We start from the raw sequence: 26,873 nt of genomic DNA on the forward strand, positions 1-26,873 counted from the left end.
CGTTTACTAAATAAGTAATTACCCACAAATTTATGAGAACAAAAGATAATAAAAATAGTTCTCAAATAATCAGAATAACATGAGATGAATTGCAGATAAACATACATAGATATGGGATAAACATGAGATAATAAATTAATTTATTGTACAAATTATCTTACCTCGATGTAAATTTTTAAAGCTATGCACTTTGGTTTCAACAACATTACTTGTTATATATATTTTATATAATTTAGTATGTTTAAAGTTTAAACGTATTGATGTTTATTAGTATTATGTATTTGTTATTTTATATTTAATGTAATTTAACGTTTTTTTTTTAATGGTTTATATCGTTAATTAGTAATTCTATAGCTATATTGATAAAATAAAATTTAAAAAAATCAATTCTGTTTCATTTTTTGGGCTAAAATCTTTTTCCGCTTCCGGTCCTGCTTCCATGAATACGTCATTTCCTGTTTGTCCTTAGCCGTGGCGGGAGTTTCCAGCATGGCGGTGCAGCCGAAACAGAACCTGACCCTGGACAGCGCAGCCGAAAACGGCTTCCTCAACTTCTTTTTCTCTTTGTCGGAGAAGCCGGACACGACTTTCAGAATATTCGACCGTAATGATTATTACACGGTCCACGGAAAAGACGCTACTTTTGCGGCGAAGGAGGTTTTTAAGACGAATGGAGTCATCAAATATCTGGGCTCAGGTAGCACCGCTAATACAGCTTAGCTAACCATGATGCTAGGTTATTACCTCCATATACTCACCTGAACAAGTAGTGAAAGTTAAAGTTAACCGGTGCACTTTGGTGTCAGTTTGTAGCGACTGTAACTGCAGAGATAATTGACTCAGAACGGAAGCAAACACGCATTAGCTCATATGAAGTACAGCCACTTGCTTAGAACATTTACGCACAATTTCACTGTTGAATTTATTGCTCGGTTGCAGTTGTGTGGGTTCTGACAGTTGAATGTGTATGTATGTGGCTGTCATATACTGCTCTGATTGTTTTGCATTTGTTTGTTTGTCCCTAATTGTTTGGACGTCCAATAAGGCAGGGTAACTGTGAACTGAATTGTCCTTCGGGGATAAATGAAGTAGTCTGAATCAATTCGGTCTGGCTCTGAATGCACGAACAAATCTACAAAGAAAACAAGCTGTTACAGATGGTTAAAGGCAGCTACAACAGTGGTGGAGAATCCCAGCTCCATAAAGTTAAAGTCCTGCCATGTTCCAACCATTCACTGAACCAGCCCATTTTGATGAGCACAACTCCTCATCCAGGGAGATCAGGGGTGTCCAGTCCTGGTCCTCGAGGGCCGCTATCCTACATGTTTTAGATGTTTCCTTCTTCCAGCACACCTGACAGTCATTATCAAGCTTCTGCAGAGCTGGATGGTAGGCTCATCATTTGAATCAGGTGTGTTGGGAGAGGGACGCAATTAAAACATACAGGATACCGACCCCTGAGGACTGGATCTGGACACCACTGAGGTAGACGAAGGGATAATTAGTGGAATCACCTGTGTTAAGTGAGCAGGTGGAACCAATATATGGCAGGAGTTTTACTTTATGGAGCTGGGATTGTCCACCACTGGGTTACAATGATCACTTGACACCAAGTTACAGTTACACGTGGGGTTTTGACACCTTTTCCATGACTCACCTCCGCACAGATACATAAATCCATGGAACCTTTAATCAGATATAGTTAGTTTGTTTTGATGATACCTATGTCATCATTATTTGAATTTTTACATTTTTTAAATTTATAGTGAATGAGTGATGTGTTAGTGTTGGATGTTTTATGTTTTGTTTCTGTCACCAGCTTAGGGACTGCAGATGAAAAGCAGTTATTTTTACTAATTCTGACATATTTACATGGATGTATTTTATTATACAGCAATGTTCATAAATGTGCATGGTCCCTATTAAAAAAAAAACAAAAACACAATAAAATAAAAATAAATAAATAAAATAGTTATCAGAAACCTTAGATTAATTTCTCTCCATAGAAGCATAATATAAATGTACACAAAAGCTGCAGAACTGTGTGTTAGGATGAATTACACAGATAGTAGAGGATATAGACACGTGATATTAATGATTTCTATGTGATTGTGTTGATTTACAGGCAGCCGTAAGCTGGAGAGTGTGGTCCTGAGCAAACTGAACTTTGAGGCCTTTGTGAGAGACCTGCTGCTGGTGAGACAGTACAGAGTGGAGGTGTACAAGAACCACAGCAAGAGCAGCAAGGAGCATGACTGGAAGCTGGAGTACAAGGTACTGATGCACTGCAGGAAAAGTACTCACCTTATAGCATAACACAACAGCTCATCTGTGTGTGACGTGAACATTCAGGGTTAGTCTGGGTTTTGGGGACGCTCAGGTTGTACTTGGGAGCGTCATGGGGTTAGAGGTGGATGTTATGTGACTGAATACTCTGTTTTTATGTAATATTTAACAAATACCTTACAATATTAGTCAGTTTTCACATTACTTAAGTGAATGAGGTCAGTGGGATGTCCTGATATAGTCACTTTAAAACATGGTACTGGATGAACAATAGCAGCAGGGTCAGAACTACTGTATGTTGTACTGTGTCCATGATTTACAACTTTCAGAATTAGTTTTTTTTTTCATTTATCATTTGACTTTGGTGAAGAAACATGGTTATTTGAAGTTGTAATTAGAGAAAAAAAACCTCAATTGCATTGGTTTTATAATTATTTTATCACATTATTGACCACCTTTTTTTTTTGCTCACTTTCACACTTAATAAAAAAATATTTGCACTACCAAATCTACATATCTTTTTACTTTATTTTTCCTGTTGTAAATAGTGTGCCTTCTGTTGTCTTTGTTGTGCCTTGTAATTTCTGCACCAAGTTGGTGAACTCTACCTCAATTTCGTTGTACTTGTACAATAACAACAAAGAGATTTTGATTCTAATGTATAGAGTTGCAGAAAAAATTATTAGACCACCCTTGTTTTCTTCAGTTTCTTGTTCATTTTACTGCCTGGTACAACTAAAGGTGCATTTTTTTGGACAAATATAATGATAACAACAAAAATAGCTCATAGTAGTTTAATTTCAGAGCTGATATCTATCCATTTTCCATGTTTTCTTGATAATAACCAAAATCACTTCAGTTCTTACATCAATAGCTATGGAATTGTGTTGACAAAAACAGTGCTTTTAGGCATTCCATGTTTTCTTTTCTGTCTGTTGTAGTCACATGATACACACAGGAGTTAGTACTGGGTTGCATAACCATTGTTTTTGATGACTTTTGATGGTCTAATAATGTTTTCCACAACTGTATATACTTTTGTTTGTAATATATATATATATATATTAAAACTTCATCACCTTGGTCAGATCTTTAATTGATTATTATTTATTATTCTTAATCTTTTAGTTTCAGTTTATTGCCATTTGCAGTAGAAAACCACATTGGGGGAAAAGGTGCAATAAGCTCAAAGTGCGCTGTCAACATTTAAATAGACACACAATACACAGATCTGAAGGACACACATGAAGCATAAACACTGTCAAAATAAAAACACTGTAACAGCAAACAAATATGGAACAAACACTGTCATGATAAAAACATAATAAAAGAGCAAATAAATAAATATGCAATAAAAGTAGATAAAACTAAAGTGCATTTTTCAAAGTTGATACAGCCTGTGGGGAAAAGCTCTTGGCATGGTGAGATGTTGTACACTTAATAGAGCGGTAGCGTTTTCTGGAGGGATTATGTTTCTGTAATGCAACATTTTCTACTGTAAATTCAATAAATATCTGTAATTATTTATCCCAAACATTGTATCAGTGCATCCATATGTCATGTATCTGTTAACTAAGTAATACAACAAACTCCATCTGTGGAATTTTCTGCTGGTGTCCAAAATATTGCAGAATTATGTGACTAGTTTGTGTGTTATTGTGTGTTTTACAGTGTTTGTGCTTCTTTGCTTCTGTTCAGTGAAAATAATGTTAATCCATGTGCACAGTCCTCAACATAAAGGATGGTTATAAACTTTTTTTATTTTCTCGTCTTTAACACTCAGGCGTCTCCAGGAAACCTGACTCAGTTCGAGGAGGTTCTGTTCGGCAGTGGAACCGGGGCTGAAGGCTGCGCTGGGGTCGTGGCCGTGCGGTTTTCTACAGGCTCTGACGGACAGCGCGTGGTCGGGGTGGGATACGTGGACGCTTCCCAGAGGAACATGGGAGTGTGCGAGTTCCCCGACAACGAGATCTTCTCCAACCTGGAGTCGCTGCTCGTCCAGATCAGCCCTAAAGAGTGTCTCCTGGTTCAGGGTGAATGCAGCAGCGATGGCGGCAAACTAAGAGAGGTATGTCCATTCCAGATTATTATGGTATGTCTGCGTCTCCTGGTTAAAGGACATTCGAGTCAAGATTCCTTTATTGTCGTTGTAAACAAAGAGCATACACGATGAAATTCAGATGTAGTTATGGAGATGGTGTTTGAGTAAAGCAATACACAACATAAAAGACTAAATATTTAAATAGTGTTTTAAGGACAGTGATGAGTAAGTACAGCAGTGATTGCACATTGTCGATTTTCAACTAATGCACATTGTTGATTGTTGATTATTACATGTGATTGGTTATTGCAGAGTTCAGTGTAATGATTGCTCTGTGGTAGAAGCTGTTTGCCAGTCTGATAGTTCTTGCTCTGGTGGTCCTGTATCTTCTTGCTGGTCGGGTGGTAACAGTCTTTGACAATGCTTTATGCTTTCCAGAATAGAGGTAGACTGATATATTCATTTTTTTTTCCAAAAGCAGCACATTTTACTAAAGTCAATACGGGTACTGAACACATTGCAATGACAATACCTCAAATAAGGATATATATTTAACATATGTCCTTAGTTTCCAGCCAGAGCCAAAGTACAACTTATTTTTATTTCCACTGTTTCTTGGTTGGTGACATGCTTGTTTTTATTCTGTATATATATTTACACTTTTCTTTTAAACTGTTTTGCACTACACACCACTAGAGAGTTGTCTCTTTTAATCTCATTGTACATATGTATAATGATAATAAAAGTATTCTATTCTATTCTATTCTCCATTGGCCTTCATTTTTTTTGGAAAACCGATATTTGATCAGTAGTAAAAATGTTATCAGATATTTGATCCGGCACATGTGTGGACAGCACTTGAAGTTCAATAAATGTTAAGAGTATTATGTATACGTGTATTAATTTCATTTATATCCACAACACTCACTCTTCACACTCCTACCATCAGGCAGACGTTACAGGAGTTTGAAGTCTAAGACCACAAGGCTGGCAAACAGTTTTTACCCACAGGCCATCAGGCTTCTCAATGAATCACTTAAACATCCCCCACGCAACACAAGCACATACTGTTAGCACTGAACACTTTACTGCTGGTTTTAATTGTTTTATTGTTTTAATTTTTTATAGTTGATTTTTATTTTTGCTATTGTTTCCCCTATTCTTATTCATTTTTAGTGTGTTGTGTTTTTTTAGGGAGATGAACAGAATAAGAATTTCATTGCATAGTATAACTACCTGTTTTTGCTGTGCGTATGACAATAAAACTCTTGAATCTTGAATATTGCTGCATAAAAATCTTAATTATGAGTGTTTCAACTGTATTTTACAGTCAATGTGCTTTGAAAAAAAAAAAAAAGAAAAAAAATCGGCCTTAAATATCGCCCTCAAAAATCTGCTGTAGATATCGGCATCAGCCTGAAAAAAAAACAAAAACGTATCAGTCGACCTCTATTCCAGCATCAAGTGGTGTAAATGTTCTCCAGGGTCGGTAAGTGAGTGTACGATGTGTTGTTTTTTTGTGTGTAGGTGGTGCAGCGTGGTGGAATGCTGCTCTCTGACAGGAAGAGAGCGGAGTTCAGCAGCAAAGACATGGTTCAGGATCTAAACAGGCTCCTCAGGGCCAAGAAAGGAGAGACCGTGGCCAGTAACACACTGCCTGAGCTGGACAAACAGGTGAGGGGGGGGGGTTTAATGAGATGGACAGGAAAAACACTGATTTAAAGACCCAGTGTTACTTTTGTGTCAGTTCCCAAATGAATTTTTCTCGGTATTGAGCCTTTGAAAATACCCATACATGCACAAAATACTTAGAAAAAGAAAGAAGTCCTGATAAGCTGTTTACATGATGAATAAATGAATACTTCACTAATATTCCTGTCTACATGCAGCTGTCCATACCCAGACTAAAAACTGTTTTTCCATAGTTAATATAAATGTAATGTGGGTCACAACCTGCAGCGAAACACACCAGTTAGATTTGTTTTCTGATCACACCGTGCATGTCCAAAGAGTCTTCATAAAACTGGAGAAATCACACATGTGTTAATCAGAACATGCTCCGTTGAGTAAAAGAATATCCAAATGGAAGGTTCTGTTCACGTTCAGAATAATAGTGTGCATGTAAACGTACACAAAGTCAAATAAATGGAGGTGAATCCTATATAATGACAACAGTGTGAAAGCAAAACTAACAAGACCAAATATCCTCAACATTAAAAATACACACATGAGCTCTGGCTGAACTTTACTGTGTGTAAATGTCCAGACCAGGTTTAATGTGTGTGTGTGTGTATGTCGTTCACAGGTGGCAATGTCGTGTTTGGCCGCCGTGGTGCGATACCTGGAGCTGCTCTCTGATGAGTCCAACTTCAACTCCTTCAGTCTGACCACGCTGGGCCTGGGTCAGTACATGAGGCTGGACAACGCCGCCGTCAGGGCCTTGAACCTGTTCCAGGTCAGTGTCAAATGACCACGCCCTCTGTTCGCTGAGTTCTCATTTTCACCCCTACCCCTTGGCCCTTGCACTTGGCACTACCCCTTGAAATGGACTTGTTAGGGGTAGAAGTTGAAACATTCCCCTATGAAATGGTCCAACCCTTCCAGACCTGTTACGTCATCAGCAGACATTGATGAATAAACAGATGCGTAAACTTTGTTTCCGAAATAATTCCCCATGCCGTCAGCTAGGGCTGCACGATACTGGAAAAAACTGACATTGTAATTTTTTTTTTTTTTTTTTTTAAAAACCTGCTATATATATATATATATATATATATATATTGCGATATGAAAAAATACTCAGGAGGATCTAACAGCTGTGTGGTGCCGACATAAATGGTCAAACAAATTAGTTGTTTCCTCTTGTTGCGTCGACAGGTGTAAGACACTACAGATACAGAACACGTGTTTGTTTCATCCTTCTTATCGCTGAAATAATTCCAGATAACTGATGTTGCTTTTCTTTTTAGCACCAAGTCTTCGTTTTTGGTGACTTTCTCTTGTTCGTTGCTCATTTTTCAGTGTTGTTACCCGCGACGCACTCCATGTGCAGGGGTGTGGTCTGTATCGGCAAACTGATTAAGAACGATTATGATTGGTGGATCGCTGCGCACAGTGTGTGTCAGGTCCCCAGGTTGAAATCAGATGAGAACACGCTGAATTCATTTACCTCCTACGTTGCAGAATCTGCGATGTGACTATCGCACGCACATACATCACGATGACGATGCTCAAACGATTTATTGTGCAGGTCTGTCAGCGGCTGTAACTGTCCCTGTTCCATGGGCTTTGAACATCTTTTTGCAGCTATCAACCGCAAACCGCAGAAATGTGGTCTATAACACATTAAAATGGTATTAAATGGACAATCAAATGATTAAGTTATTTATGAAAAATATATACATTTGTGTGTTCCTTTCATTACACTGCTGCACTTTTTGCTGTGTTTACCTCCATCTAAAGTCAGTAAATTTTCTCTATAGAATACTTTTCACAGACAGGGAGTCACAAAGTGCTTTACAGTGCAAAATACAATTAAAATGCAATTAAAATATAGTTAGAATACAATTAAAATACGCTAAATACATTAAGGGCAGTCAGTGTAGTGGCCCTAAGTCAGTTGGATCTTGCCAATGATTCGAACAGAGTTATGGGACATTTCTCATACTCCTCTGTTTGTTGTGTGGTCCTGAAAAATCTGTTTCAAGGGCCAAACGGCCCTCCCCTTAGCACCCCTTAGGTGGGCGCGGCATCTCCGCTGACATGTCACTCCATCATGTCAGTGATGCAAAGTCAGAAATGCCCATTTCTTCTGAACTGCCCCTCTTCAGATCCATTTATTTGATTGAATTTCTCTGCAGAATTTCTTTAGTTCTACTTCATAAATGTCACTGCCTGTTCTGTATCCAGTAAATCAGTCATTAAGGAATATGACATGCTTTTTTTCATGAAGTATATAAACAGTATTTAGCTTTTATTCTTATAGACCCTGTTAAAAGAGAAATTCAGGTTCTTAGGAAAATCGCTGCTTATTAATTAATTGATCGATATGGTCAACAAACTAATGATTAATGGATTAATCAATAATTTGCATCCCTAGTCCAAACTTTAAGCAGATTACCTAAAATGTTCAGATGTTGTTTGTATTAACGAACACAAGTGGTTGAACTCAGAAATAGGGTGGAAGATGGACCTGTGGAGTTGAATTAATGAAGATAAAGTATGTTTGAAAATGAAGAATTCCATTTAAAAAAGCAAAATATCACTCCTTTAAAAAGAATACAAACACACTGAGTTACCAGGTAGAAAACGTTGAACTGGATTTTTATCAACTGTGTCTTCATCGTTTTAACTGTTGGTTTGTATCCTGTAGGGGTCACCTGACGACACCAGCGGAGCTCATTCATTGGCCGGTTTGTTGAACAAGTGTCGAACCCCTCAGGGTCAGAGACTCGTGAACCAGTGGATCAAACAACCGCTCATGGACAAAACCAGGATCGAAGAGAGGTAACGGAGACAGACTGTGGATGAGAAGGATACTGTTGTAGGATTAACGGGTACTTTAATGGTCATTTCGTTAAGTGTCAGACGTTCGTACAGATCCACAACGCAACGATACGCAGTTCCTGTCACAGAGAAGGAAAGAAACCAGTGAATATTCACATTAAAGAGGCGGAAATCTGGACTTTTTCTTCTAAACTTTTACTCGTATAAATGATCAGAATAGTTGTTACGATCTAATAGTGGACAATTATGAAAAATACTGAAAAATTACAATGAAGATGAGCAAGATTAGTAGTAAACTGAACAAAAACTAAATTATCAACAAAATTAAGGGGAGAAAATTGAGAATTTGATTTATACTGAAGAAAACTAACATAATGCAAGTTAGTGATTCAGTTACCAAAGAATTCACTTAAGTAAAAAAAAAAAAAATCAGCGTAATGAACAAAAGATGGAAAAATAAACACTTAACATAAAAAATGAGTTGAAATAACCACAAAATGAGCCAAAATTGCAAAAATAATCGAAGAAATCACCATAAATTACTAACAAAAAACGACAAATTAAGAACTTCATGTGGAAAAATGAACAGAAGTACCAACAGAATGAACAAGAAATTATCAAACTGATCAAAAACATCAGTGTTTATAACAAATTGAACAAAGTAATTAATCAAAGGAGCCAAAAATGGAACAAATAACTAAATTTAAACACAAAGAACAAAACTGTTAGAATGAACAAAATGATCCAAATCATGACATAAGTTAAAATAATGTACAAAATGAAGAAAATTTTTTTTTAAAAATAGGTACAAAATTTAAGAACTGTGTAGTCTGCAGATGTTCATAATGTGATTTAAAGTCATTTATCTGTTTTTCAGTTTCTTTTTGTAAAAGTGAATTAACAAAAATAAATATAACACTGTCTTTTTTACTTTATTCTGTGCATAAATTCAGCTGTTGGTAGAACGTAGATTAACTTTAATGTTACGTATTCAACTGCCGCATAGATAGTTTTATTGTCATTCCAGGACACATGCAAAATAAATAGTGCACTAGAATTAAATTATATACAGTATAAAAAAATAAATATTTTATTCGAATATAAAAAGTGCTGTTTTAGAAGTCTATAAAATAGTTCTGCGGTGGAAACTCTGATTAGTGTAAAAACTGTTGAATTTGTTTAAATGTCTGTTTCTTCGTTCTTCGGTCTGACGTTGGCTTTAGGATGAACCCGTTTTGTCGTCCAGGATTCGTCACCTCTCTCTGTGTTTTTTCGTGGTGGTTCAGACTGGACCTGGTGGAGAGTTTCGTGTGCGACTCGGAGCTCAGACAGACGTGTCAGGAGGATTTACTACGGCGGTTTCCAGATCTCCACCGTCTGGCCAAGAAGTTCCACCGTCACACGGCCACGCTGCAGGACTGTTACCGCGTCTACCAGGCCGTCGGACACATCCCCGCCCTCATCACGGCCCTGGAGAGGCACTCAGGTACCAGAGGAGAACCAGGTTTATCTGGGAGGGGTCATGGGGTCTGATGCTGCCTTCACGTGCTATGAGAATTATGGTAAATACTCGTTCCGAACTCAAAAATTGGTCATATTTGCCACTGGAGAACTGGGAAAATGATGAAAATAACCTTTGACCTTTTCAACGACAGAGCAACAAGAGAGAAATAGTGAATGTTCAAACAGCTTTTATTAAAACTCTGTTGCTGTTAGCTGGTGATTTTGCACATTTGTAGTATAAACTATTTGCAAAAAAAAAATGCAGTAGCAGATGAATGAACACGTCCAACACTTTTGTATCACTACGGCAACAAAAGACCTTGAACACAACACAGACCTAATTTTAAATTCACAAATGGAAAGGTCCATTTTCCCAATAGCACCTGAAGGCATCATCAGTGGACATAATAATGAAATCTAATCAGAGGAGGTGGAGTCTAAATGGACATGTGGAATAACATCAGTTGTATTAATCCTTTTGTCCTTTATTTTCTGACTGTGTTTTTAGGCAGTTTTCAGGTCCTGTTGGAGGCCGTGTTCTTGGCTCCTCTCAGAGACCTTCAGACCGACTTCACCAAGTTCCAGGAGATGATTGAAACCACGCTGGACATGAACCAGGTCTGGACCAGGTCATGTTTTATCCCCTCCAGGTTTTAGTCCAGCTGCTGAAAGGTCTGATGGACGAATGGCGTCAGCTGTCGTCTGTCTGTAAACAATTTTTCAAGAAACTTCTCCAAGACTGTCAGCCACAATCAGTTGAAATTCATAGCAGAGGTTCCTTGGGGTAAGGTCTACCAAGTTTGTTCAAAGAATTGAGAAATATTGATTTTTGAATTTTTTTTTATGAATTTAAAAAAATGTTTAAATCCCAGTTGATTTATAATGGCACACATGTCAAAGTGCTATAACTTGAAAACAGTTGAAGATATTGATATAATTACTGTTGGCAATCGATAGGAAGTCGCATATCGTCAGCTTCCTGGTAAAACCTGCTAAGTGATATTTTTGGTTGGGAATAAAAACCTGCTATCTCCCCTATTATAGCTTCAAATTTCAGTCTCCTGTGAAAGTTGTTTACATTCCATCATAAGTACCAACATTAAAGGAACAGATATTTTTTTGGTCATATTTCAGTTTCCTGTTATATAAACAGTTTTTTGTTTCTCCTGTAAAATTTGCCAAAAGTCACATAGCAGGTTTTATCAGGAAGCCGACGACATGGGCTTTCATTTGGTGCCATGACCTTTGACCTTGAAAGGTCAAATGAATGTTAATTAATGTCTTTAAATATGGCGTTGGACTACAGAGCCCTTGGTCTTATTTTGTGTCTCACTGGCCGATCAGCTGCTGCTGTGGAGGTGCTGTGTCCGGCGTCTGTAGAACATCTCCAAAAAAACCACTGATCGGATTCATTAAAAAAATTTAAAGTATCGTACTTGGGACAATGTCTACAAAGTTTGTCCACGTTTTGAGAAATTAAAATTTTTGATGAATTTTTGAACTATTAAAAATGTTCCTTTCCTTCTAATGGTTCATATTTTGATGGTTTATAACATGTGGTTACAGATATCAATATAGTTATTATTGAGCACTGATAGAAGTCATATATGGACTTTCATTTGGGTCTGTGATCAGTGACCTTGAAGGGTCAAATTCAACGTCACCAATGTCTAGATCACAGGTGTCAAACTCCGGTCCTCGAGGGCCGGTATCCTGCATGTTTTAGATATTTCCCTCATCCAGCCACACCTGGTTCTATTAATGATCAACTCATCATCATGTTCTGCAGAAGCCTGATAACGATGTAGTGGCTTCCAGGTGTGATGGAAGAGGGAAACATCTAAAACATGCAGGATATCGGCCCTCGAGGACCGGAGTTTGACACCCCTGGTCTAGATTTCAACAATCTTCTTCTCTGAAACTACTGGTGGGATTAATTTAAAAAATTGTACAGGGTGGGGAAGCAAAATTTACACTGAACATTTAGTTGTTTTTTCTCAGCAGGCACTACATCAATTGTTTTGAAACCAAACATATATTGATGTCATAATCATACCTAACACTATTATCCATACCTTTTCAGAAACTTTTGCCCATATGAGTAATCAGGAAAGCAAACGTCAAAGAGTGTGGGATTTGCTGAATGCACTCATCCCACCAAAGGAGATTTCAAAAATAGTTGGAGTGTCCATAAAGACTGTTTATAATGGAAAGAAGAGAATGACTATGAGCAAAACTATTACCAGAAAGTCTGGAAGATACTATTAAAGAAGAATGGGAGAAGCTGTCACCCAAACATTTGAGGAACACTTGTGCAAGTTTCAGGAAGCGTGTGAAGGCAGTTATTGAGAAAGAAGGACACATAGAATAAAAACATTTTCTATTATGTCCATTTTCTTGTGGCAAATAAATTCTCATGACTTTCAATAAACTAATTGGTCATACACTGTCTTTCAATCCCTGCCTCAAAATATTGTAAATTTTGCTTCCCCACCCTGTATATGTAGCTTGTCTACAAAGTTTGTTCACAGTTTTGAAACATTGTGATTTTTGAAATACCAAACATTTGCCTGTCCTTCTAATGGTCCATATTTTAATGGTTTATAACATATAAATGGTCACAGATATCAGTATAGTTCCTACTGATCACTGATAGAAGTCATTTATGGACTTTAAATTAGTTGAGTTCTCCTCCAGCTGAAGTCCCGCCCACTTCTGTTGTTAGATTGTGTATCCAGACCACCGGACTGGAACACAGAACAGAACCTGAACCACCTGTAATTCAACCTGTTACAGATTATTGTTCTAACGTGCTGCTGACGTACAGGCTCACTGGTCCTGTTTTTGTTGCAGTAGAACTGATGTTTCTGACCCTTGTTTCTCATTGGCTTCGTTCTCGTGCAGGTCGACCACCACGAGTTCTTGGTGAAGGCGTCCTTTGACCCGGTTCTGAGCGAACTGAGGGAGAAGATGGACGACCTGGAGCAGAGCATGCAGGCGGTGCTGAACGGCGCTGCACGAGAACTGGGTGATTACACGCTAACATGCTAATGCTAACCCCTGATCCAACCCACACGACTGTTCGATGGACTGTGAGTGAATCTGCTGATCGGATGATAACGATCTGCTGTGATAAAAACCACAGGACTGGACCGTCATGTGGCTTCAGCTTCCACAGTCACATCCTCAGAACATGTGAGGTCAAAGGTCATATCAGTCTGAAGGATCTAACGTAGATTTATCAACAGTTTTTCAACCCTAAATGTATTGATTTGATGAGGATAATGCATATTAATGAACACTGGGTACAAAAAACCATTACTTTGTGTAAATATGTTGGATTTAGCTGGAAATTTAAATTTAAACCATCAGATGAATGAGGTGTTGAATATTTTTATCTGTGATCCTAGTTTGTCTGGATGACGAATGTAAAAAAACCCTGTTATTTTATGTTTGAACTGTTAAAACTGCACCATTCATGGAATCACAGTAAGAATATGTGCAGTTCTACAGAGATACTGTGGAAAACCTGCAAAATGAGTCACTATAGGGTGAGGTCAAGGCATCACAGATGGACCGCCCTCTACTTTTGGATTCATAAGTTTTGAACCAGACTAGTTTAAGACAAATATCACACATAATTGTAAAGGTCTAAATGCCATCTTAAACAAACTCACACGGGCAAAATTTAGTTTCAGATATTTTTAAAAGAAAAATGTCAATAACTACTGCATCACAGATGCACAAAAAATTATTTTGCAAAATTTTTTTTTGCAAGAATTACAAAATTCTCCAAAGTGAAGTTCCTCTGACATTTTCATCCTCAAATGTATTCAGTGTAAACCTTAAACCCTCTATTTTACAACCTAATAATTTGTCAGAGGTTAAAAAAAAAAAAATTGATCAAACCTAAATAGAAAGAGTTTTGACAAGTGGCAGCGTCACAGATGGACAAGAAGAGTAAATATCAAATTAAACCATTTTTATTTCAATCATCAATATCATCGACATTTTTTATACAATGTTTACAACATACAAATAATATTAACATTATATTCAAATGTATTTTGCATAGATATATGCATTTATTAATTTTAAACACTGTTTTTAGAATATGACATAAATAAGTCAAATATCACTGTATTTGGAATAAATGTAGTTTATTTATGAGAGTTTATAAAATGAACCCAGAATGACGACACTAAACTTTGTCTCTTTACAAACATTCACACTCATAAAACGCCACAAATTTTTTTTCTCATTTCAAAATACGTTTTCCCTCAAATATAAGTAATTACCTACCTAAAAATATAAGTTTGATGTAGATTATTGTAATTTAATAGCTTTGACCAGATGTGAACCTTCCCTTGACTTTGCCCTATAGTTGTTAAGTGTATTTACAAAATCTGACCGTTAGTGCTCATAAACTGCAGGTCGTTTCTCTGACGTGTTAAACCTCTGTTCAGGTCTGGACGCCGGTAAAACGGTGAAACTGGAGTCAAACGCCATGTTGGGTTTTTACCTGAGAGTCACCTGTAAAGAGGAGAAGAGTCTGAGGAACAACAAGAAGTTCACCACGCTGGACGTCCAGAAGAACGGAGTCCGATTCACAAACAGGTCGGTCCAGTTTTCAGTACAGTCTGGATCCAAATCCAGTTTTCCTGGTTTTGAACTAAATCTGTTCAGTTTCTAAGGGTTAATTTGACTATCTCAAATATAATATAAAATATGAAGACTGCTCAGTTTTGGGTTTCAGAATAAAAAAAAAACAAAACACTCAAATTATGCAGTGATATGAGAGAAAGTAACTGTGAGCTGTCATTTGGGGCTGTAATGATGCAAATAATCACAGATCATTTAATATCACAAATAGAATATGAACCCAATAATTAACAAACATCTGATGATGACGAGACGGGCTTTGGAAAGAAACGTGGACAATGTAAATGATGGAACCAGTATTTAAAGTCGAATATGATATCGAGTTAGTTATTGGATTTGTTTTCTAACAGGATAAACTCAATATAGTGAAAACCAAAATTAATCAATATGTAAATGAGTGAATCTCAAATTGAACATTAAATTGTTACTTCCTGATCAGATTTAATATTATGGTTTTTTTTTAAGCTATTACTTTCCCTTAAAATCAGCATTTCTGATTTAGATACTTAACAGACCATCAGACACCACTGGAAACACATTCTGCAAAAAATAATGGATTATAAAACCCAACTAATCACTCAATATGTATTAAAAATAAAAAGCTGTTCACTGAAACTAACTACAAAGACAGAATAGTACAAGTTAAGAGCAACATGATAAATGATTAATAACCTTTTCAGTTTCATTCATTGCTTTGAAATAATGTACAATGAAACATGGAGACGTTTTAAGCATCAATGATACTAAAGACAAGTGCATATAAAATAGTAAAAAACTGTTTAAAAATAAAAGAAAATTATATTAAAAGTAAAATGGAAGATGAGCAGAAAGACACAATCCACTTTTAGTTTTTAAAATAATTCTTTTAATCACAATGGTGTCATGCGTCCAATCAACGTTAATAATGATAATGACGATGATATTTCTTTTAAAAATTGTGTACAAGTGACTGGAAACAAATGAGAATCATATTAAACTCAAATAACTGGGATAAAGGGATTTTGTATTAAATATAGGAGGTGAAATCTGTAGTTTTTATAACATTTAAACTCGTTTATTTATAGGTTTAACATTGAAGTAATGATTATAATCTGAAAAATTCACTGAGATTTTACTGTGAATGTGGGATTTTAAGGTGAATGATGTGTTAACATTTGTTTCACGGTGTGTTTCTGTCTGATGTCCACTGTGATGTCCACTCTGTTCATGTCCACTGTGTCCTTTGTCCGCAGTAAACTGAGCTCCTTGAACGAGGACTACATGAAGAGCAGGGAGGAGTACGAGGAGGCCCAGAACGCCATCGTGAAGGAGATCATCAGCATCGCCTCAGGTTGGGAACGCCATCGCATGCCGCTCACTGTCCCATCACCATGGAAACCATAACATCCCATTTACACAGAAATGTTTCCTTGCATCAATGAGTTTCTTGTTGAATAAAGGATTTGAGTCAAACAGGAGGTTGAGACCAGATCGGTTCTGATCCGACGTCGTTCCTCTGCTCCTCCAGGTTACGTGGATCCCCTCCAGACGCTCAGTGACGTCACGGGGCAGTTGGACGCCGTGGTGAGTTTCGCCGTGGCGTCCGTGTCGGCGCCGGTGCCGTACGTCCGACCGCAGCTGCTGGACGATGACAGCGGCGTCAGACGACTGGAGCTGCTGCAGGCGAGACATCCGTGCATGGAGACGGACGCAGACACCGCCTTCATACCCAACGACATCAGCTTCGTCCAAGGAGAGAAGAGTTTCTACATCATAACAGGTGAAAAAACGAAACACTCCGAACCAAAACCACCAACGAATTAAGGATAAAGCTCATGGTTTACACATCTGTATTATGGAATCAACAAGATTTCTTCAAAAATTAAAACTCAGAAAGTAACACTGTCTTATAATCGTCATGTTAGCTTAGCTCTGTTAGCTTAGCTCTGTTTTTAGACTGCAAACAGCCACAGTAAAACCACTAATCACCTGTTTTCTGTTCAGTTTGTGTTGTCAGTAGCTGAAAGAATCGAACACACAAGGTCAAAACTGTCAGTTTGTTGATCCACAGTTCAGACTAAACAGCAACTTAGCAAACATAACATCCCATAATAACTTTATACCTTCATAAGCCTCAGAATCAAACTCATTCATGTAGAAAAAACGCTGACATTTAACCACCAAACTCTATTCTTTACATTTCCAGCTGAGTACAATGGAGAAAACGACAGCTTCTCTTTTGATCACTTCTTTTCTTTCAGTCTAACAGTTGTTTCTTAATGGTTCTCATCCCATCTGGTCACAGGCCCTGCAGTGTTAGTTGTCCCTCTACTACTCCCTCTAGTGGTCGCATAAATCCCCCATCAGTCAAAATAAATGTATAATCCAATACACTGATGTCTTTGGTAGAACTTTGCAGCTCTTCACTTTATGAACGGATAATTTTAGCTCGTTTTTTTTTCTCTATAAGTATAATTTGTTAGAGATTATAGTGTACATAAGTTGCTCTAAAAGTGGTGAATAATTTCAAACCTGGACAGTTAAAAGCAAAAACCACTGCAGTCTAAAGTGTCTAAACCTAAACAGTCTATTTAACGCTGTAACTCCAGACACGGTTACTATGACAACTCCTCTGACAGATGCTGGTCGCCGTGTTTGTGTTCATGTATGACCCATATGTTTGACGTCCTCTCCTGTGTGTGTCTGCAGGACCGAACATGGGCGGTAAGTCCACGTTCATCCGTCAGGTGGGTGTGATCGCGCTGATGGCTCAGATCGGCTGCTTCGTGCCGTGCGAGAAGGCGGAGCTCAGCGTGATTGACAGCATCCTGGCCAGAGTGGGAGCCGGAGACAGTCAGATCAAAGGAGTGTCCACGTTCATGGCCGAGATGCTGGAGACGGCCGCCATCCTACGGTAAGACGACAAATGGGTCTGATTTGTGTTGTTATCATTACACAGGTACATCTAAAAAAAAATTACAATATCATGAAAAAGTTCAATATTTTTTGTCACTCATTTCAGAAAGTGAAACCCATGTATTATATAGACTCATTAGACAGAGAGTGAAATATTTCAAGCCTTATTTCTTGAAATTTTGATGATCATGGCTTACAGAGAATGAAAACCCAAAATTCAGTGCCTCACAAAATTAGAATATTGCATAAAATCAATTTTTAAAAAAAAGGATATTTTAAACAGAAATGTCAGGCTTCTGAAAAGTCTGTTCATTTCTATGAACTCAATACTTGGTTGGGCCTCCTTTTAGGTCAGGGGTCTTAAACATGTGGCCCACCAAAGGTTCCAATACGGCCCGTGAGATGAATTTGCAAAGTGCATAAATTCCACAGTCGAGGCTGTGGAACTCATTTTAGTTCAGGTTCCACATACAGACCAATAGGATCTACAGTCAAATAATAACCGACAAAAAATAATGACTCCATATTTTCTCGGTTTGATGTGAAAAAAATATTATGTCTATAAATAATGACAACTGCAAATTTTTGTCTTGGTTTTAGTGCAAAAAATAACATTAAATTATGAAAATATTTACATTTCCAAACTATTCTATAACAATAAAATGTGAATAACCTGACCTGAAATGTCTAAAGACAATTAAGCACAATTTTAACAGTTTTCTGCCTGTTACTAAGTATTTAGTGTCTTTGTAGTTCAGTTCCATAATGCACATGCGAAAATAAAGTTGAGGGATAATATTGTTAAAATTGCACTTATTTTACTTAAGAAATTTCAGTTTTTTCAGGTTATTCACATCTTTTGTATTTGAATGGTTTATAAAAGTAAGTATTTCCATAATTTTATTTATTTATTTATTTATTTGCATTAAAACAAAGACAAAAATTTGGAGTTGTCATTATTTATAGGTTATTGTTATTATTTTACTGGTCCGGCCCACTTTAGATCAAATCAGGCTGAATGTGGAACCTGACAGAAGCTGAGTTTCAGAGTCCTGAAACACTGAATTTTGGGTTTTCATTCTCTATAAGCCATGAACATCAAAAATTCAAGAAATAAGGCTTGAAATATTTCACTCTGTCTAATGAGTCTGTATAATATATGGGTTTCACTTTCTGAAATGAGTGACAAAAAATATTGAACTTTTCCATGATATTCTAGTTTTTTGAGATGTACCTGTATTTGTGCAAACAAATGTACCTTTAGTTGTACCAGGCATTAAAATGAACAAGGAACTGAAGAAAACAAGGGTGGTCTAATAATTTTTTCTGCGACTGTATGAGCAGATCATATTTTCTGTCTTTTGTTCGGTACCTGATGATCCGTCTCGTTACAGCTCGGCCACAGATAAGTCTCTGATCATCATTGACGAGTTGGGCCGAGGCACGTCCACCTACGACGGCTTCGGTCTGGCCTGGTCCATCAGCGAACACATCGCCTCCAGGATCGGCTGCTTCTGTCTGTTCGCCACTCACTTCCACGAGCTGACGGCGCTCGCCGCCCAACAGACCACCGTCCACAACCTGCACGTGACGGCGCTCACCTCCCACAACACGCTCACCATGTTGTACCGAGTCCGACCAGGTGAGAACACCACAACACTCAGACAGAGGGGGCGCTGTTCCCTGAGAGAGAAGGGTTTAATCTGTCAGCTTTTAATGTGGGTTCTGTTTGGATGAAAATAGTTTAAACAAACTACAGAAAAAAGGTAAAACAACAATAAGAGACTGACATCATGCAAAACTATGGTGATTCTTGATATTTTTTCCAAAGTCTGAACATTTTTTGTGCAGTTTCCACCCCTAGAGGCCCTTCCCAAGCACTGATCAATAGATACATTTACTTTTTTATTCCAAACTGGGAAATTACAGTGCAGTACAGGAAGTGTAGAATGTCAACATTTTTCCTGCAGTTTAACTTTTTTCCACTTTTATCAATTTAATTAACTTCAGCCATAAACAAAAATACTAAATAATAGTCATATTTTATAACCCTTTAAATGTCATGTTTGAAATGTACACAATATATTTCTTGATTTTTTTTTTTTTTTTTCCCCCCAACATGCTACATAATAGGATTACTTATTTTTTGTTTTTGCAGCCTGGCATCTGTCAGTGATGAACAGTAACATTAATTCATATGCATTATTTTAAATGCTAGGTCAAAAGTTGTAATGTCAGTGTGCATTTTTTTACTCCCTTACAAGGGTGCTATTGCACAGGGTTCGTACATGTTTTTCAAGGTCAAATTCAAGTACTTTTCAAGCACTTTTAAGGGTCATTTTTAAATTTTCCAGCACATCACTTTATCTCTGGGGTAAAATACACATCTAGGGAATACATATATTCAGGATTATTATTATTTTGTCAAATTGATGTACGTTGTATTATGCTGTAAACATCTAAAGTTATGTTTGTTAATGGTGAAAAGTTTACATGGAGTTGACCTGAGAATTTACAGACAGTTTTATTTTTCTAAATGTTTCATCTCTCTGCCAGGTTAGATGTAAACTCAAAGCTACTTATCGAGTTAATATTAAAAATAAATAAATCACATCAAAAAGTTAGAACTGCAAGCACTTAAACCAGACCTTGAAAACACAACATTGAAATTCAAGCATTTTCAAGGATTTCAAGCACCCGTACAAACCCTGATTACAGTAATTTTGTATTGTTTACTATGTGCTGATTTTAGTTGACAAGGTTAAACTAATCTATCATCAACTTGTTGTTAAAGTTTGACGCAGGTTGACGACAGATTAGTTTAACTGTTAATCTGTCGTTAAAGTTTAACCTTCTGGTTAACAACAGATTACTTTAACCATTAAACTAACCTGTGTCCGTCCAGGCGTGTGTGACCAGAGTTTTGGGATCCACGTGGCTGAGCTGGCCGCGTTCCCGCCGGCGGTGGTTGCGGCGGCAAAGGAGAAGGCGGAGGAGCTGGAGGAGTTTCAGGAGCCGGTGGGGGGGAAGTTGGATCAGGACGACGAGCCCGAGGCCAAGAGACGACGGACGGACAAACAAGTAACGTCTACATTCAAAACATCAGAACATCACACGTCAGACAAACGGGTTTAACGAGGACAATGGATTAGTTCAGTACTGATGCAGAACCAAAGCATGAGGATCAAAAGTGGAGGAAAGTTTAACAGAAGGACTGGTACAGTACATGGACACGTTGAATTCAGGTGTTTCTTTTCTAACGGGTCTGGGATACAAAACTATAATGACTAATGTCAGAATATAGTTTTATATTGGGATAAATTTCATTGCATTGGTTAGTTTGGTTTAAATTGTTATCTTTGCTTCTAAAATGACCCAGAAATGGTTTTGACAGAATTTCTCTCAAAAGTGATTTTCTTTTTTTCTTTAATCCATGACTATGATTTTAAATGTTCTACCTCTAAATTTCTATAATATTTTTCATGCTCTGACTGTAAATAACTTTCTACCACAACTAACCATCTACTTTCTTCACATCTCACTGAGGAAGAAAAATCTTCCATTAACTTTTAAGGAAATATTGATGTTTTTATCTTAAATCCTCATGAACAGGACATCTTACAGCTGTAGACATGTGTCCCAATATTTATGTCCATATAGTTTACAAACATCAATATTTCCTTAAAGTTTAACAAGAGATTTTTCTTCCTCAGTGAGATGTGAAGAAAGTAGTTGGTTAGTTGTGGAGGAACATTAATATTTAGAGTCAGAGCAGGAAAAATATTTGAGAAATTTAGAGGAACAACATTTAAAATCAGTCATGGATTTAAAAAAAACCATCAATCTTGAGAGAAATGAAAACCATCCCTGAGGCATTTTGTAAACAAAGATAACAATTTAAACCAAACTAACCAACGCTATGATATTTATCCCAATATAAAACTATATTCTGACATTTGTCATTATAGTTGTGTATCTCAGACCCCTATTAGAAAAGAAACACCTGAATTCAACGTGTCCACATACTTTTGTCCATATAGTCAAATTTTTCAGTAGCAGTAGTAATAATACTAATGGAAAAGTACATAACTTAAAGGAGCTGAGATTTGTAGGAAAATTTCTCCTGCCTTCCATGTTAAAAAAGCCTAAATATACAGTGTGTCCCAAAACAATGTATATGTCGAGGCCCAAAACGGAATCTGGCCCGATTCAGAATCGGGCCGGCCAAGAATGGAATTCTATTCTAGGCCGGCCTAGAATGGAATCCTGCTGCTATAATGTTATTTTTATACCATGTTTAATGCAAATGATCCATAATTCCATAATTTGTCATAATTTTACATTTTCAGTCTTACATACTTTGAGTAACTATTGTCAATTTCACTGTACCATATATTGGTGGGGAGTACCACTAGGTTCTATTTGTAAATAAAGTGTATTATAGTTTTCAATTAAAATGTTTGTTTCAATTTTTTTTCACATATTTGCAAATTCCATGTATTGATTTTTGTAATAATTTAGATCATTTGCATTAAACATGGTATAAAAATTACATTATAGCAGCAGGGTTCCATTCTAGGCCGGCCTAGAATAGAATTCCATTCTGGGCCGGCCCCATTCTGAATCGGGCCAGATTCCGTTTTGGGCCTCGACATATACACACTTTAAATAATTGTAAAGTAGGTGTTTATTAAAATTCATGTAATTTTCAAAATGTAATAGAGTTTCCAAACATCATTTTCTTGTTTTGTCTGTTCCTCCTGTTCTCAAACTGACGTCCGTTCTGGTCCAGACTCTGCTGAGAATGCCGAACAGTTCCTTTGGTATTTGTGTGCATTCATGTTCAGTGGCTGCTCTCAGTTCAGCGACTGTTGCAGGTCTCAGCGTAGACTTTGTCTTTTAGGGATCCACGTAAATGAAAGTCTAGTGGTGTGAGGTCTGGGGAACTGGACAAACAGGTGGATTGGACTGAGGGGTTTTGTTGAATCCCCTCTGCGTTCCCCAGACCTCACACCACTAGACTTTCATTTACGTGGATCCCTAAAAGACAAAGTCTACGCTGAGACCTGCAACAGCCGCTGAACTGAGAGCAGCCACTGAACATGAATGCACACAAATACCAAAGGAACTGTTCGGCGTTGTCAGTCTGGACCAGAACGGACGTCAGTTTGAGAACAGGAGGAACAGACAAAACAAGAAAATGTTTGTAAATTCTATTACATTTTGAAAATTAAATGAATTTTAATTAACACCTACTTTACAATCATTTAAAGTGTGTAAACTTTTTTTTGTTGTTTTTTTGGGACACCCTGTTCAGTCTGTTCAATTAAATTACCTTATGATTTTCAGTTTTTTTTCCTCAGTTTGACTTCGAAAAAACTACAAAAACATGTGTGTTGGGTGTGTGTGTTCTCGTACCGAATAGACGCCCATGTGACTGAACCTCTGCGTCTCGTTCCCTTTCTTCCAGGAAGGTGAAATCCTGATCCAGGACTTTGTGGAAAAGGCCAAGTCGCTCCCCGCGGCCACCATGACGGACGAGGAGGTGAAGGCGGAGCTCGGGAGGATGAAGAAGGAGCTGGTCGCCAAGGGCAACGCTTACATCACAGAGATCCTCGCACGTTGTGTTCCTGTAAAATTCGACTAGATTTAGCCCCACAGTTCATTTACTTCAGCGTAAATGGTGTTTGTATAGTTTTTCAATAAAGAATAATCACTGGAAACATTTGACTCAAAGATGATTTTATCTTCATTTAACTTTGACGAGTTTGTAATATCTTACAAAAGGTTATGGTTAAAAATACAACTGGAATCTAAGACTAACTGGTAGATTTGGTTAAAAACAGCAACATTTTCATTTTGTGTCACTAGTTGCTTTTCCATTGACCCTCACGCGAAATATAATTGACCTAATGAAAAAACGTCAATTTTGCCCAAACTTGTTTTTGATAAAGTTTTTGCGCTGGCAAGAGGTAGTTTTTCAGGTGTAGCGGAACTGGTATATTGCACAAAACTGCAATGGAAAGACCTTTTTGCACAACTAGAGTCATGTGAACAAAAAAACAGATGTTGATGGATGTTACAACGAGCGAAGAACAGTTGGAAACAAATCATTTTTGAATTTCGTATGGGATAGAGGGGTGACGAGCATTCTAGATTCAAAACATTTATGATTTCTTGTGACATCTTGCGATAAACTAAATGCGTTGGGGATTTAATGGAAAAACTGACATTACACACTTCTGTTTTTTCGATATTTAGTAAATATAGTAAAGTTTTGTGCACATGTCCAATGGAAAAGCAACTACTGGGTATTAAGTTGACAAAACATGAAAAACATTTCCGATTCTCAATTTAACTTTAGAAATAATTCTTTGCAGGGAACTATATTCGACACGTTTTTTTTTTTCATTTTGTTCAAATTTGGAAATGACAAATCAATACACAAACAGAAGTGCAGACATTCACGGTAAATAAATAAACCTGAATTTAGTCTCAGTGAAGGATGATTAGGGCCATAATGGCATAAAAAAATCTGTTAGGACGTCAACAAGCAGGGATCTGGACCAACTAGTTATATGATTAAGTCATAAAATAAAATATAATTCTAATCTGTCAATTTTACAGCTAGAAGCCAACTTAACCTTGTAAAACCTGACCGGTTAAAAACTAGCCACAAAAATCCTATTTTTTGGAAATGAAATGTTTAGTAGCCCTTTTAACATAATCCAAGCAAAAAAGAAAATTACCATTTCATTTTGTTTTATATATTTTTTGTATCACATTTAATACACTGGGCGTTTTTGGCAACTTTTTGCTCTGAACAACATTAACTTTAGATACAAAAATAAATTGTACCAGTAACATTTTGAAGATACAGAACATTTCAGGTAGTTTTTTTTTTTTTTTTTTTTTTTTTAAACATAAAACTTTACAGCCTTTTATTTCCTTTGAATGGCACCACAATTTCAATATTTTTAAATTTTCAACTGAATAATAATATGAACGTTTTTAATGTAACTGAAAATTACCAAAGACCTTCCAAGAAGTGTCCACAGGCTGCAGTGAGATGATAATCCACCAGGGGGCGGAAAACACATATTGGGTCAAATACAACAGGTTTATAAGGAAAGTATTGATCTTATTGATTACAGTAGAAGAAAATCAAAATCTACCCAAGTGTATTTTTTTCATTTCTAGTCCAAATATCTCATCACACTTAAAGTAAGACATAATCACCTAAAGAGCAACTTATAGATATAAGAACTTATTTTTAGACAATAGATCTGGAAAATCTTATTTCAAGAAATCTTACCAAAATAATTTTCACTTGGCAGATTTTTTTTTGACTAAATTCAAGCAAAATCTCTTGTATTAATTTTTAAAAAACTTTTTAGAGGGGCATTTTTCCAGTGTAGATAAAAGTCTCTGAACTTAGCAAATATGAAACAAACGGTTTTAAAGGGTTACGGCTGAAAAAAGAACCAAAACCTACGTTTGACATTTTAGCATCAGTGAAAATGTATTTTTATGTTGTAAAACTGCAACACTCAGGCTGGATTTAAGTCTTTTCTCTAAGTTTTGTATTTTATTTTGAACTTTTTTTTTTACTGCTGTTTATCTATTTCGTGTTAATTCCTTCACTTGTATTTAATTATACAAACCTAATGGTAACCTAAGACTTTTCCACAGTCCTCTGTTCATTTTAATCCACTGATGTTTGTTTGTTGTCAGGTGACATTTGCACATTTGATGTAGTCGTCATCTATGTAAAGACGATTATTGTGGCTTTAAGACGCATTTGTGACTCAATGAGGAAAACCGACTCACCCAAAGTCATCCATGATGCAGCTCATTAACGGATCACCACACTGGAAAAAAAAACAAAGAATCCAGACTTATTATACATTTAAATGTGTGAGAATTCAATAATGGTTGAGGTCAGACTGTACCGTCGAGGATCTTTTTCTGATTATGTTCTGTGACGATCCTTATCTGTATGATCTGTGGAGTCACGCACGTATCGCTGTGGGATTCAGTTGTACTTTTCAGATGAATGGGTGAGAACGGCGAATTATGTGAATAATCATGTGAACCATGGAAAATCCTGATGAAAAGAATTAAAAACAAAGAAAGAAAGAAAATGGAAAAATGCCAGAGCTGAGACAAAACTGAATAAAAGTGGAGTCAAACCAAGTAGGTAATAGTAAATGTTGATTATCAGATGTAATAACATGAAGAAAAAAGTTAATCCATTATGCATTACATTAAGCATGTTTGAAATTAACCCTTTACGTCACTAGACACTAAACATCTAATTCAAATAAACATCTAAATAAATTAATTTGAATCAAATTTGACCCTTAAAGACCATAAACTATTGTTACACTGACTTCCAAATATATTTACTCTACATTTAACCTTTCCTAAGTGATTTATCATCATTTACTGTAACATTGTCTGAATTTTGCATTTTTTTGTGATAATCCTGTATTTTCCTATATTTAATTCATTGATCATGTAGATGTTCATTAAAGCTCAGAGTAAAGTCAGTGGTTGTTATATCAAAAGTGAAAAAAAGTGACTTTTTCAGCAAAAATCTATCATTAACTGAATGTAAAACAAGCATCTAGAACCACTGGCATTAGTCAAACTATATGAAAAAATTAATTTGACTCATTACTACATTTATCATTTAGGGCGAAGTCAAGGGAAGGTTAACATCTGGCCAAAAATATGTAATTACAATAATCTACACCAAACGTATATTTTTGGGTAGGTAATTACTTATATTTGCATTTTGAAATGAGAAAAAATTTGAGTTTTATGAGTGTGAAAGTTTGGGAAGTGACAGTTTTGTGTTGTCATTCTGGGTTCACTATATAAACTCTGTAAATAAACTACATTTATTCCAAATACATTGTGTTTAGAATATGACATAAATAATATAAGTCAAATATCACAGTGTTTAAAATTAATT

At 36.6% G+C, this 26,873-nt stretch overlaps 1 protein-coding gene across 1 annotated transcript; it reads left to right on the top strand.

Moving 5' to 3' along the window:
• The first annotated feature begins 467 nt into the window (after positions 1-467).
• On the top strand, positions 468-23,623 carry msh2 (mutS homolog 2 (E. coli)). The gene is made up of 16 exons (XM_030163432.1): positions 468-697; positions 2,126-2,274; positions 4,070-4,354; positions 5,855-6,001; positions 6,633-6,782; positions 8,700-8,833; positions 10,120-10,319; positions 10,845-10,954; positions 13,241-13,364; positions 14,803-14,953; positions 16,231-16,328; positions 16,506-16,757; positions 17,687-17,891; positions 19,288-19,535; positions 20,799-20,974; positions 23,364-23,623. Exons 1-16 carry the CDS (start codon positions 490-492, stop codon positions 23,538-23,540), a joined length of 2,814 nt encoding a protein of 937 aa, XP_030019292.1. The 5' UTR covers positions 468-489; the 3' UTR covers positions 23,541-23,623.
• The last annotated feature ends 3,250 nt before the right edge of the window (positions 23,624-26,873 follow it).

Source organism: Sphaeramia orbicularis, chromosome 19 (assembly GCF_902148855.1).
Source record: "Sphaeramia orbicularis chromosome 19, fSphaOr1.1, whole genome shotgun sequence".
Lineage (NCBI taxonomy): Eukaryota > Metazoa > Chordata > Actinopteri > Kurtiformes > Apogonidae > Sphaeramia > Sphaeramia orbicularis.

Excerpts from the sequence above, each read along its gene's own strand:
- msh2 (XM_030163432.1), top strand. The coding sequence starts at position 490 with ATGGCGGTGCAGCCGAAACAGAACCTGACCCTGGACAGCGCAGCCGAA. Across the intron at positions 17,892-19,287 it reads GAGACGGCCGCCATCCTACG|CTCGGCCACAGATAAGTCTC; the intron begins GTAAGACGACAA and ends GTCTCGTTACAG. Across the intron at positions 20,975-23,363 it reads GACGACGGACGGACAAACAA|GAAGGTGAAATCCTGATCCA; the intron begins GTAACGTCTACA and ends CCTTTCTTCCAG.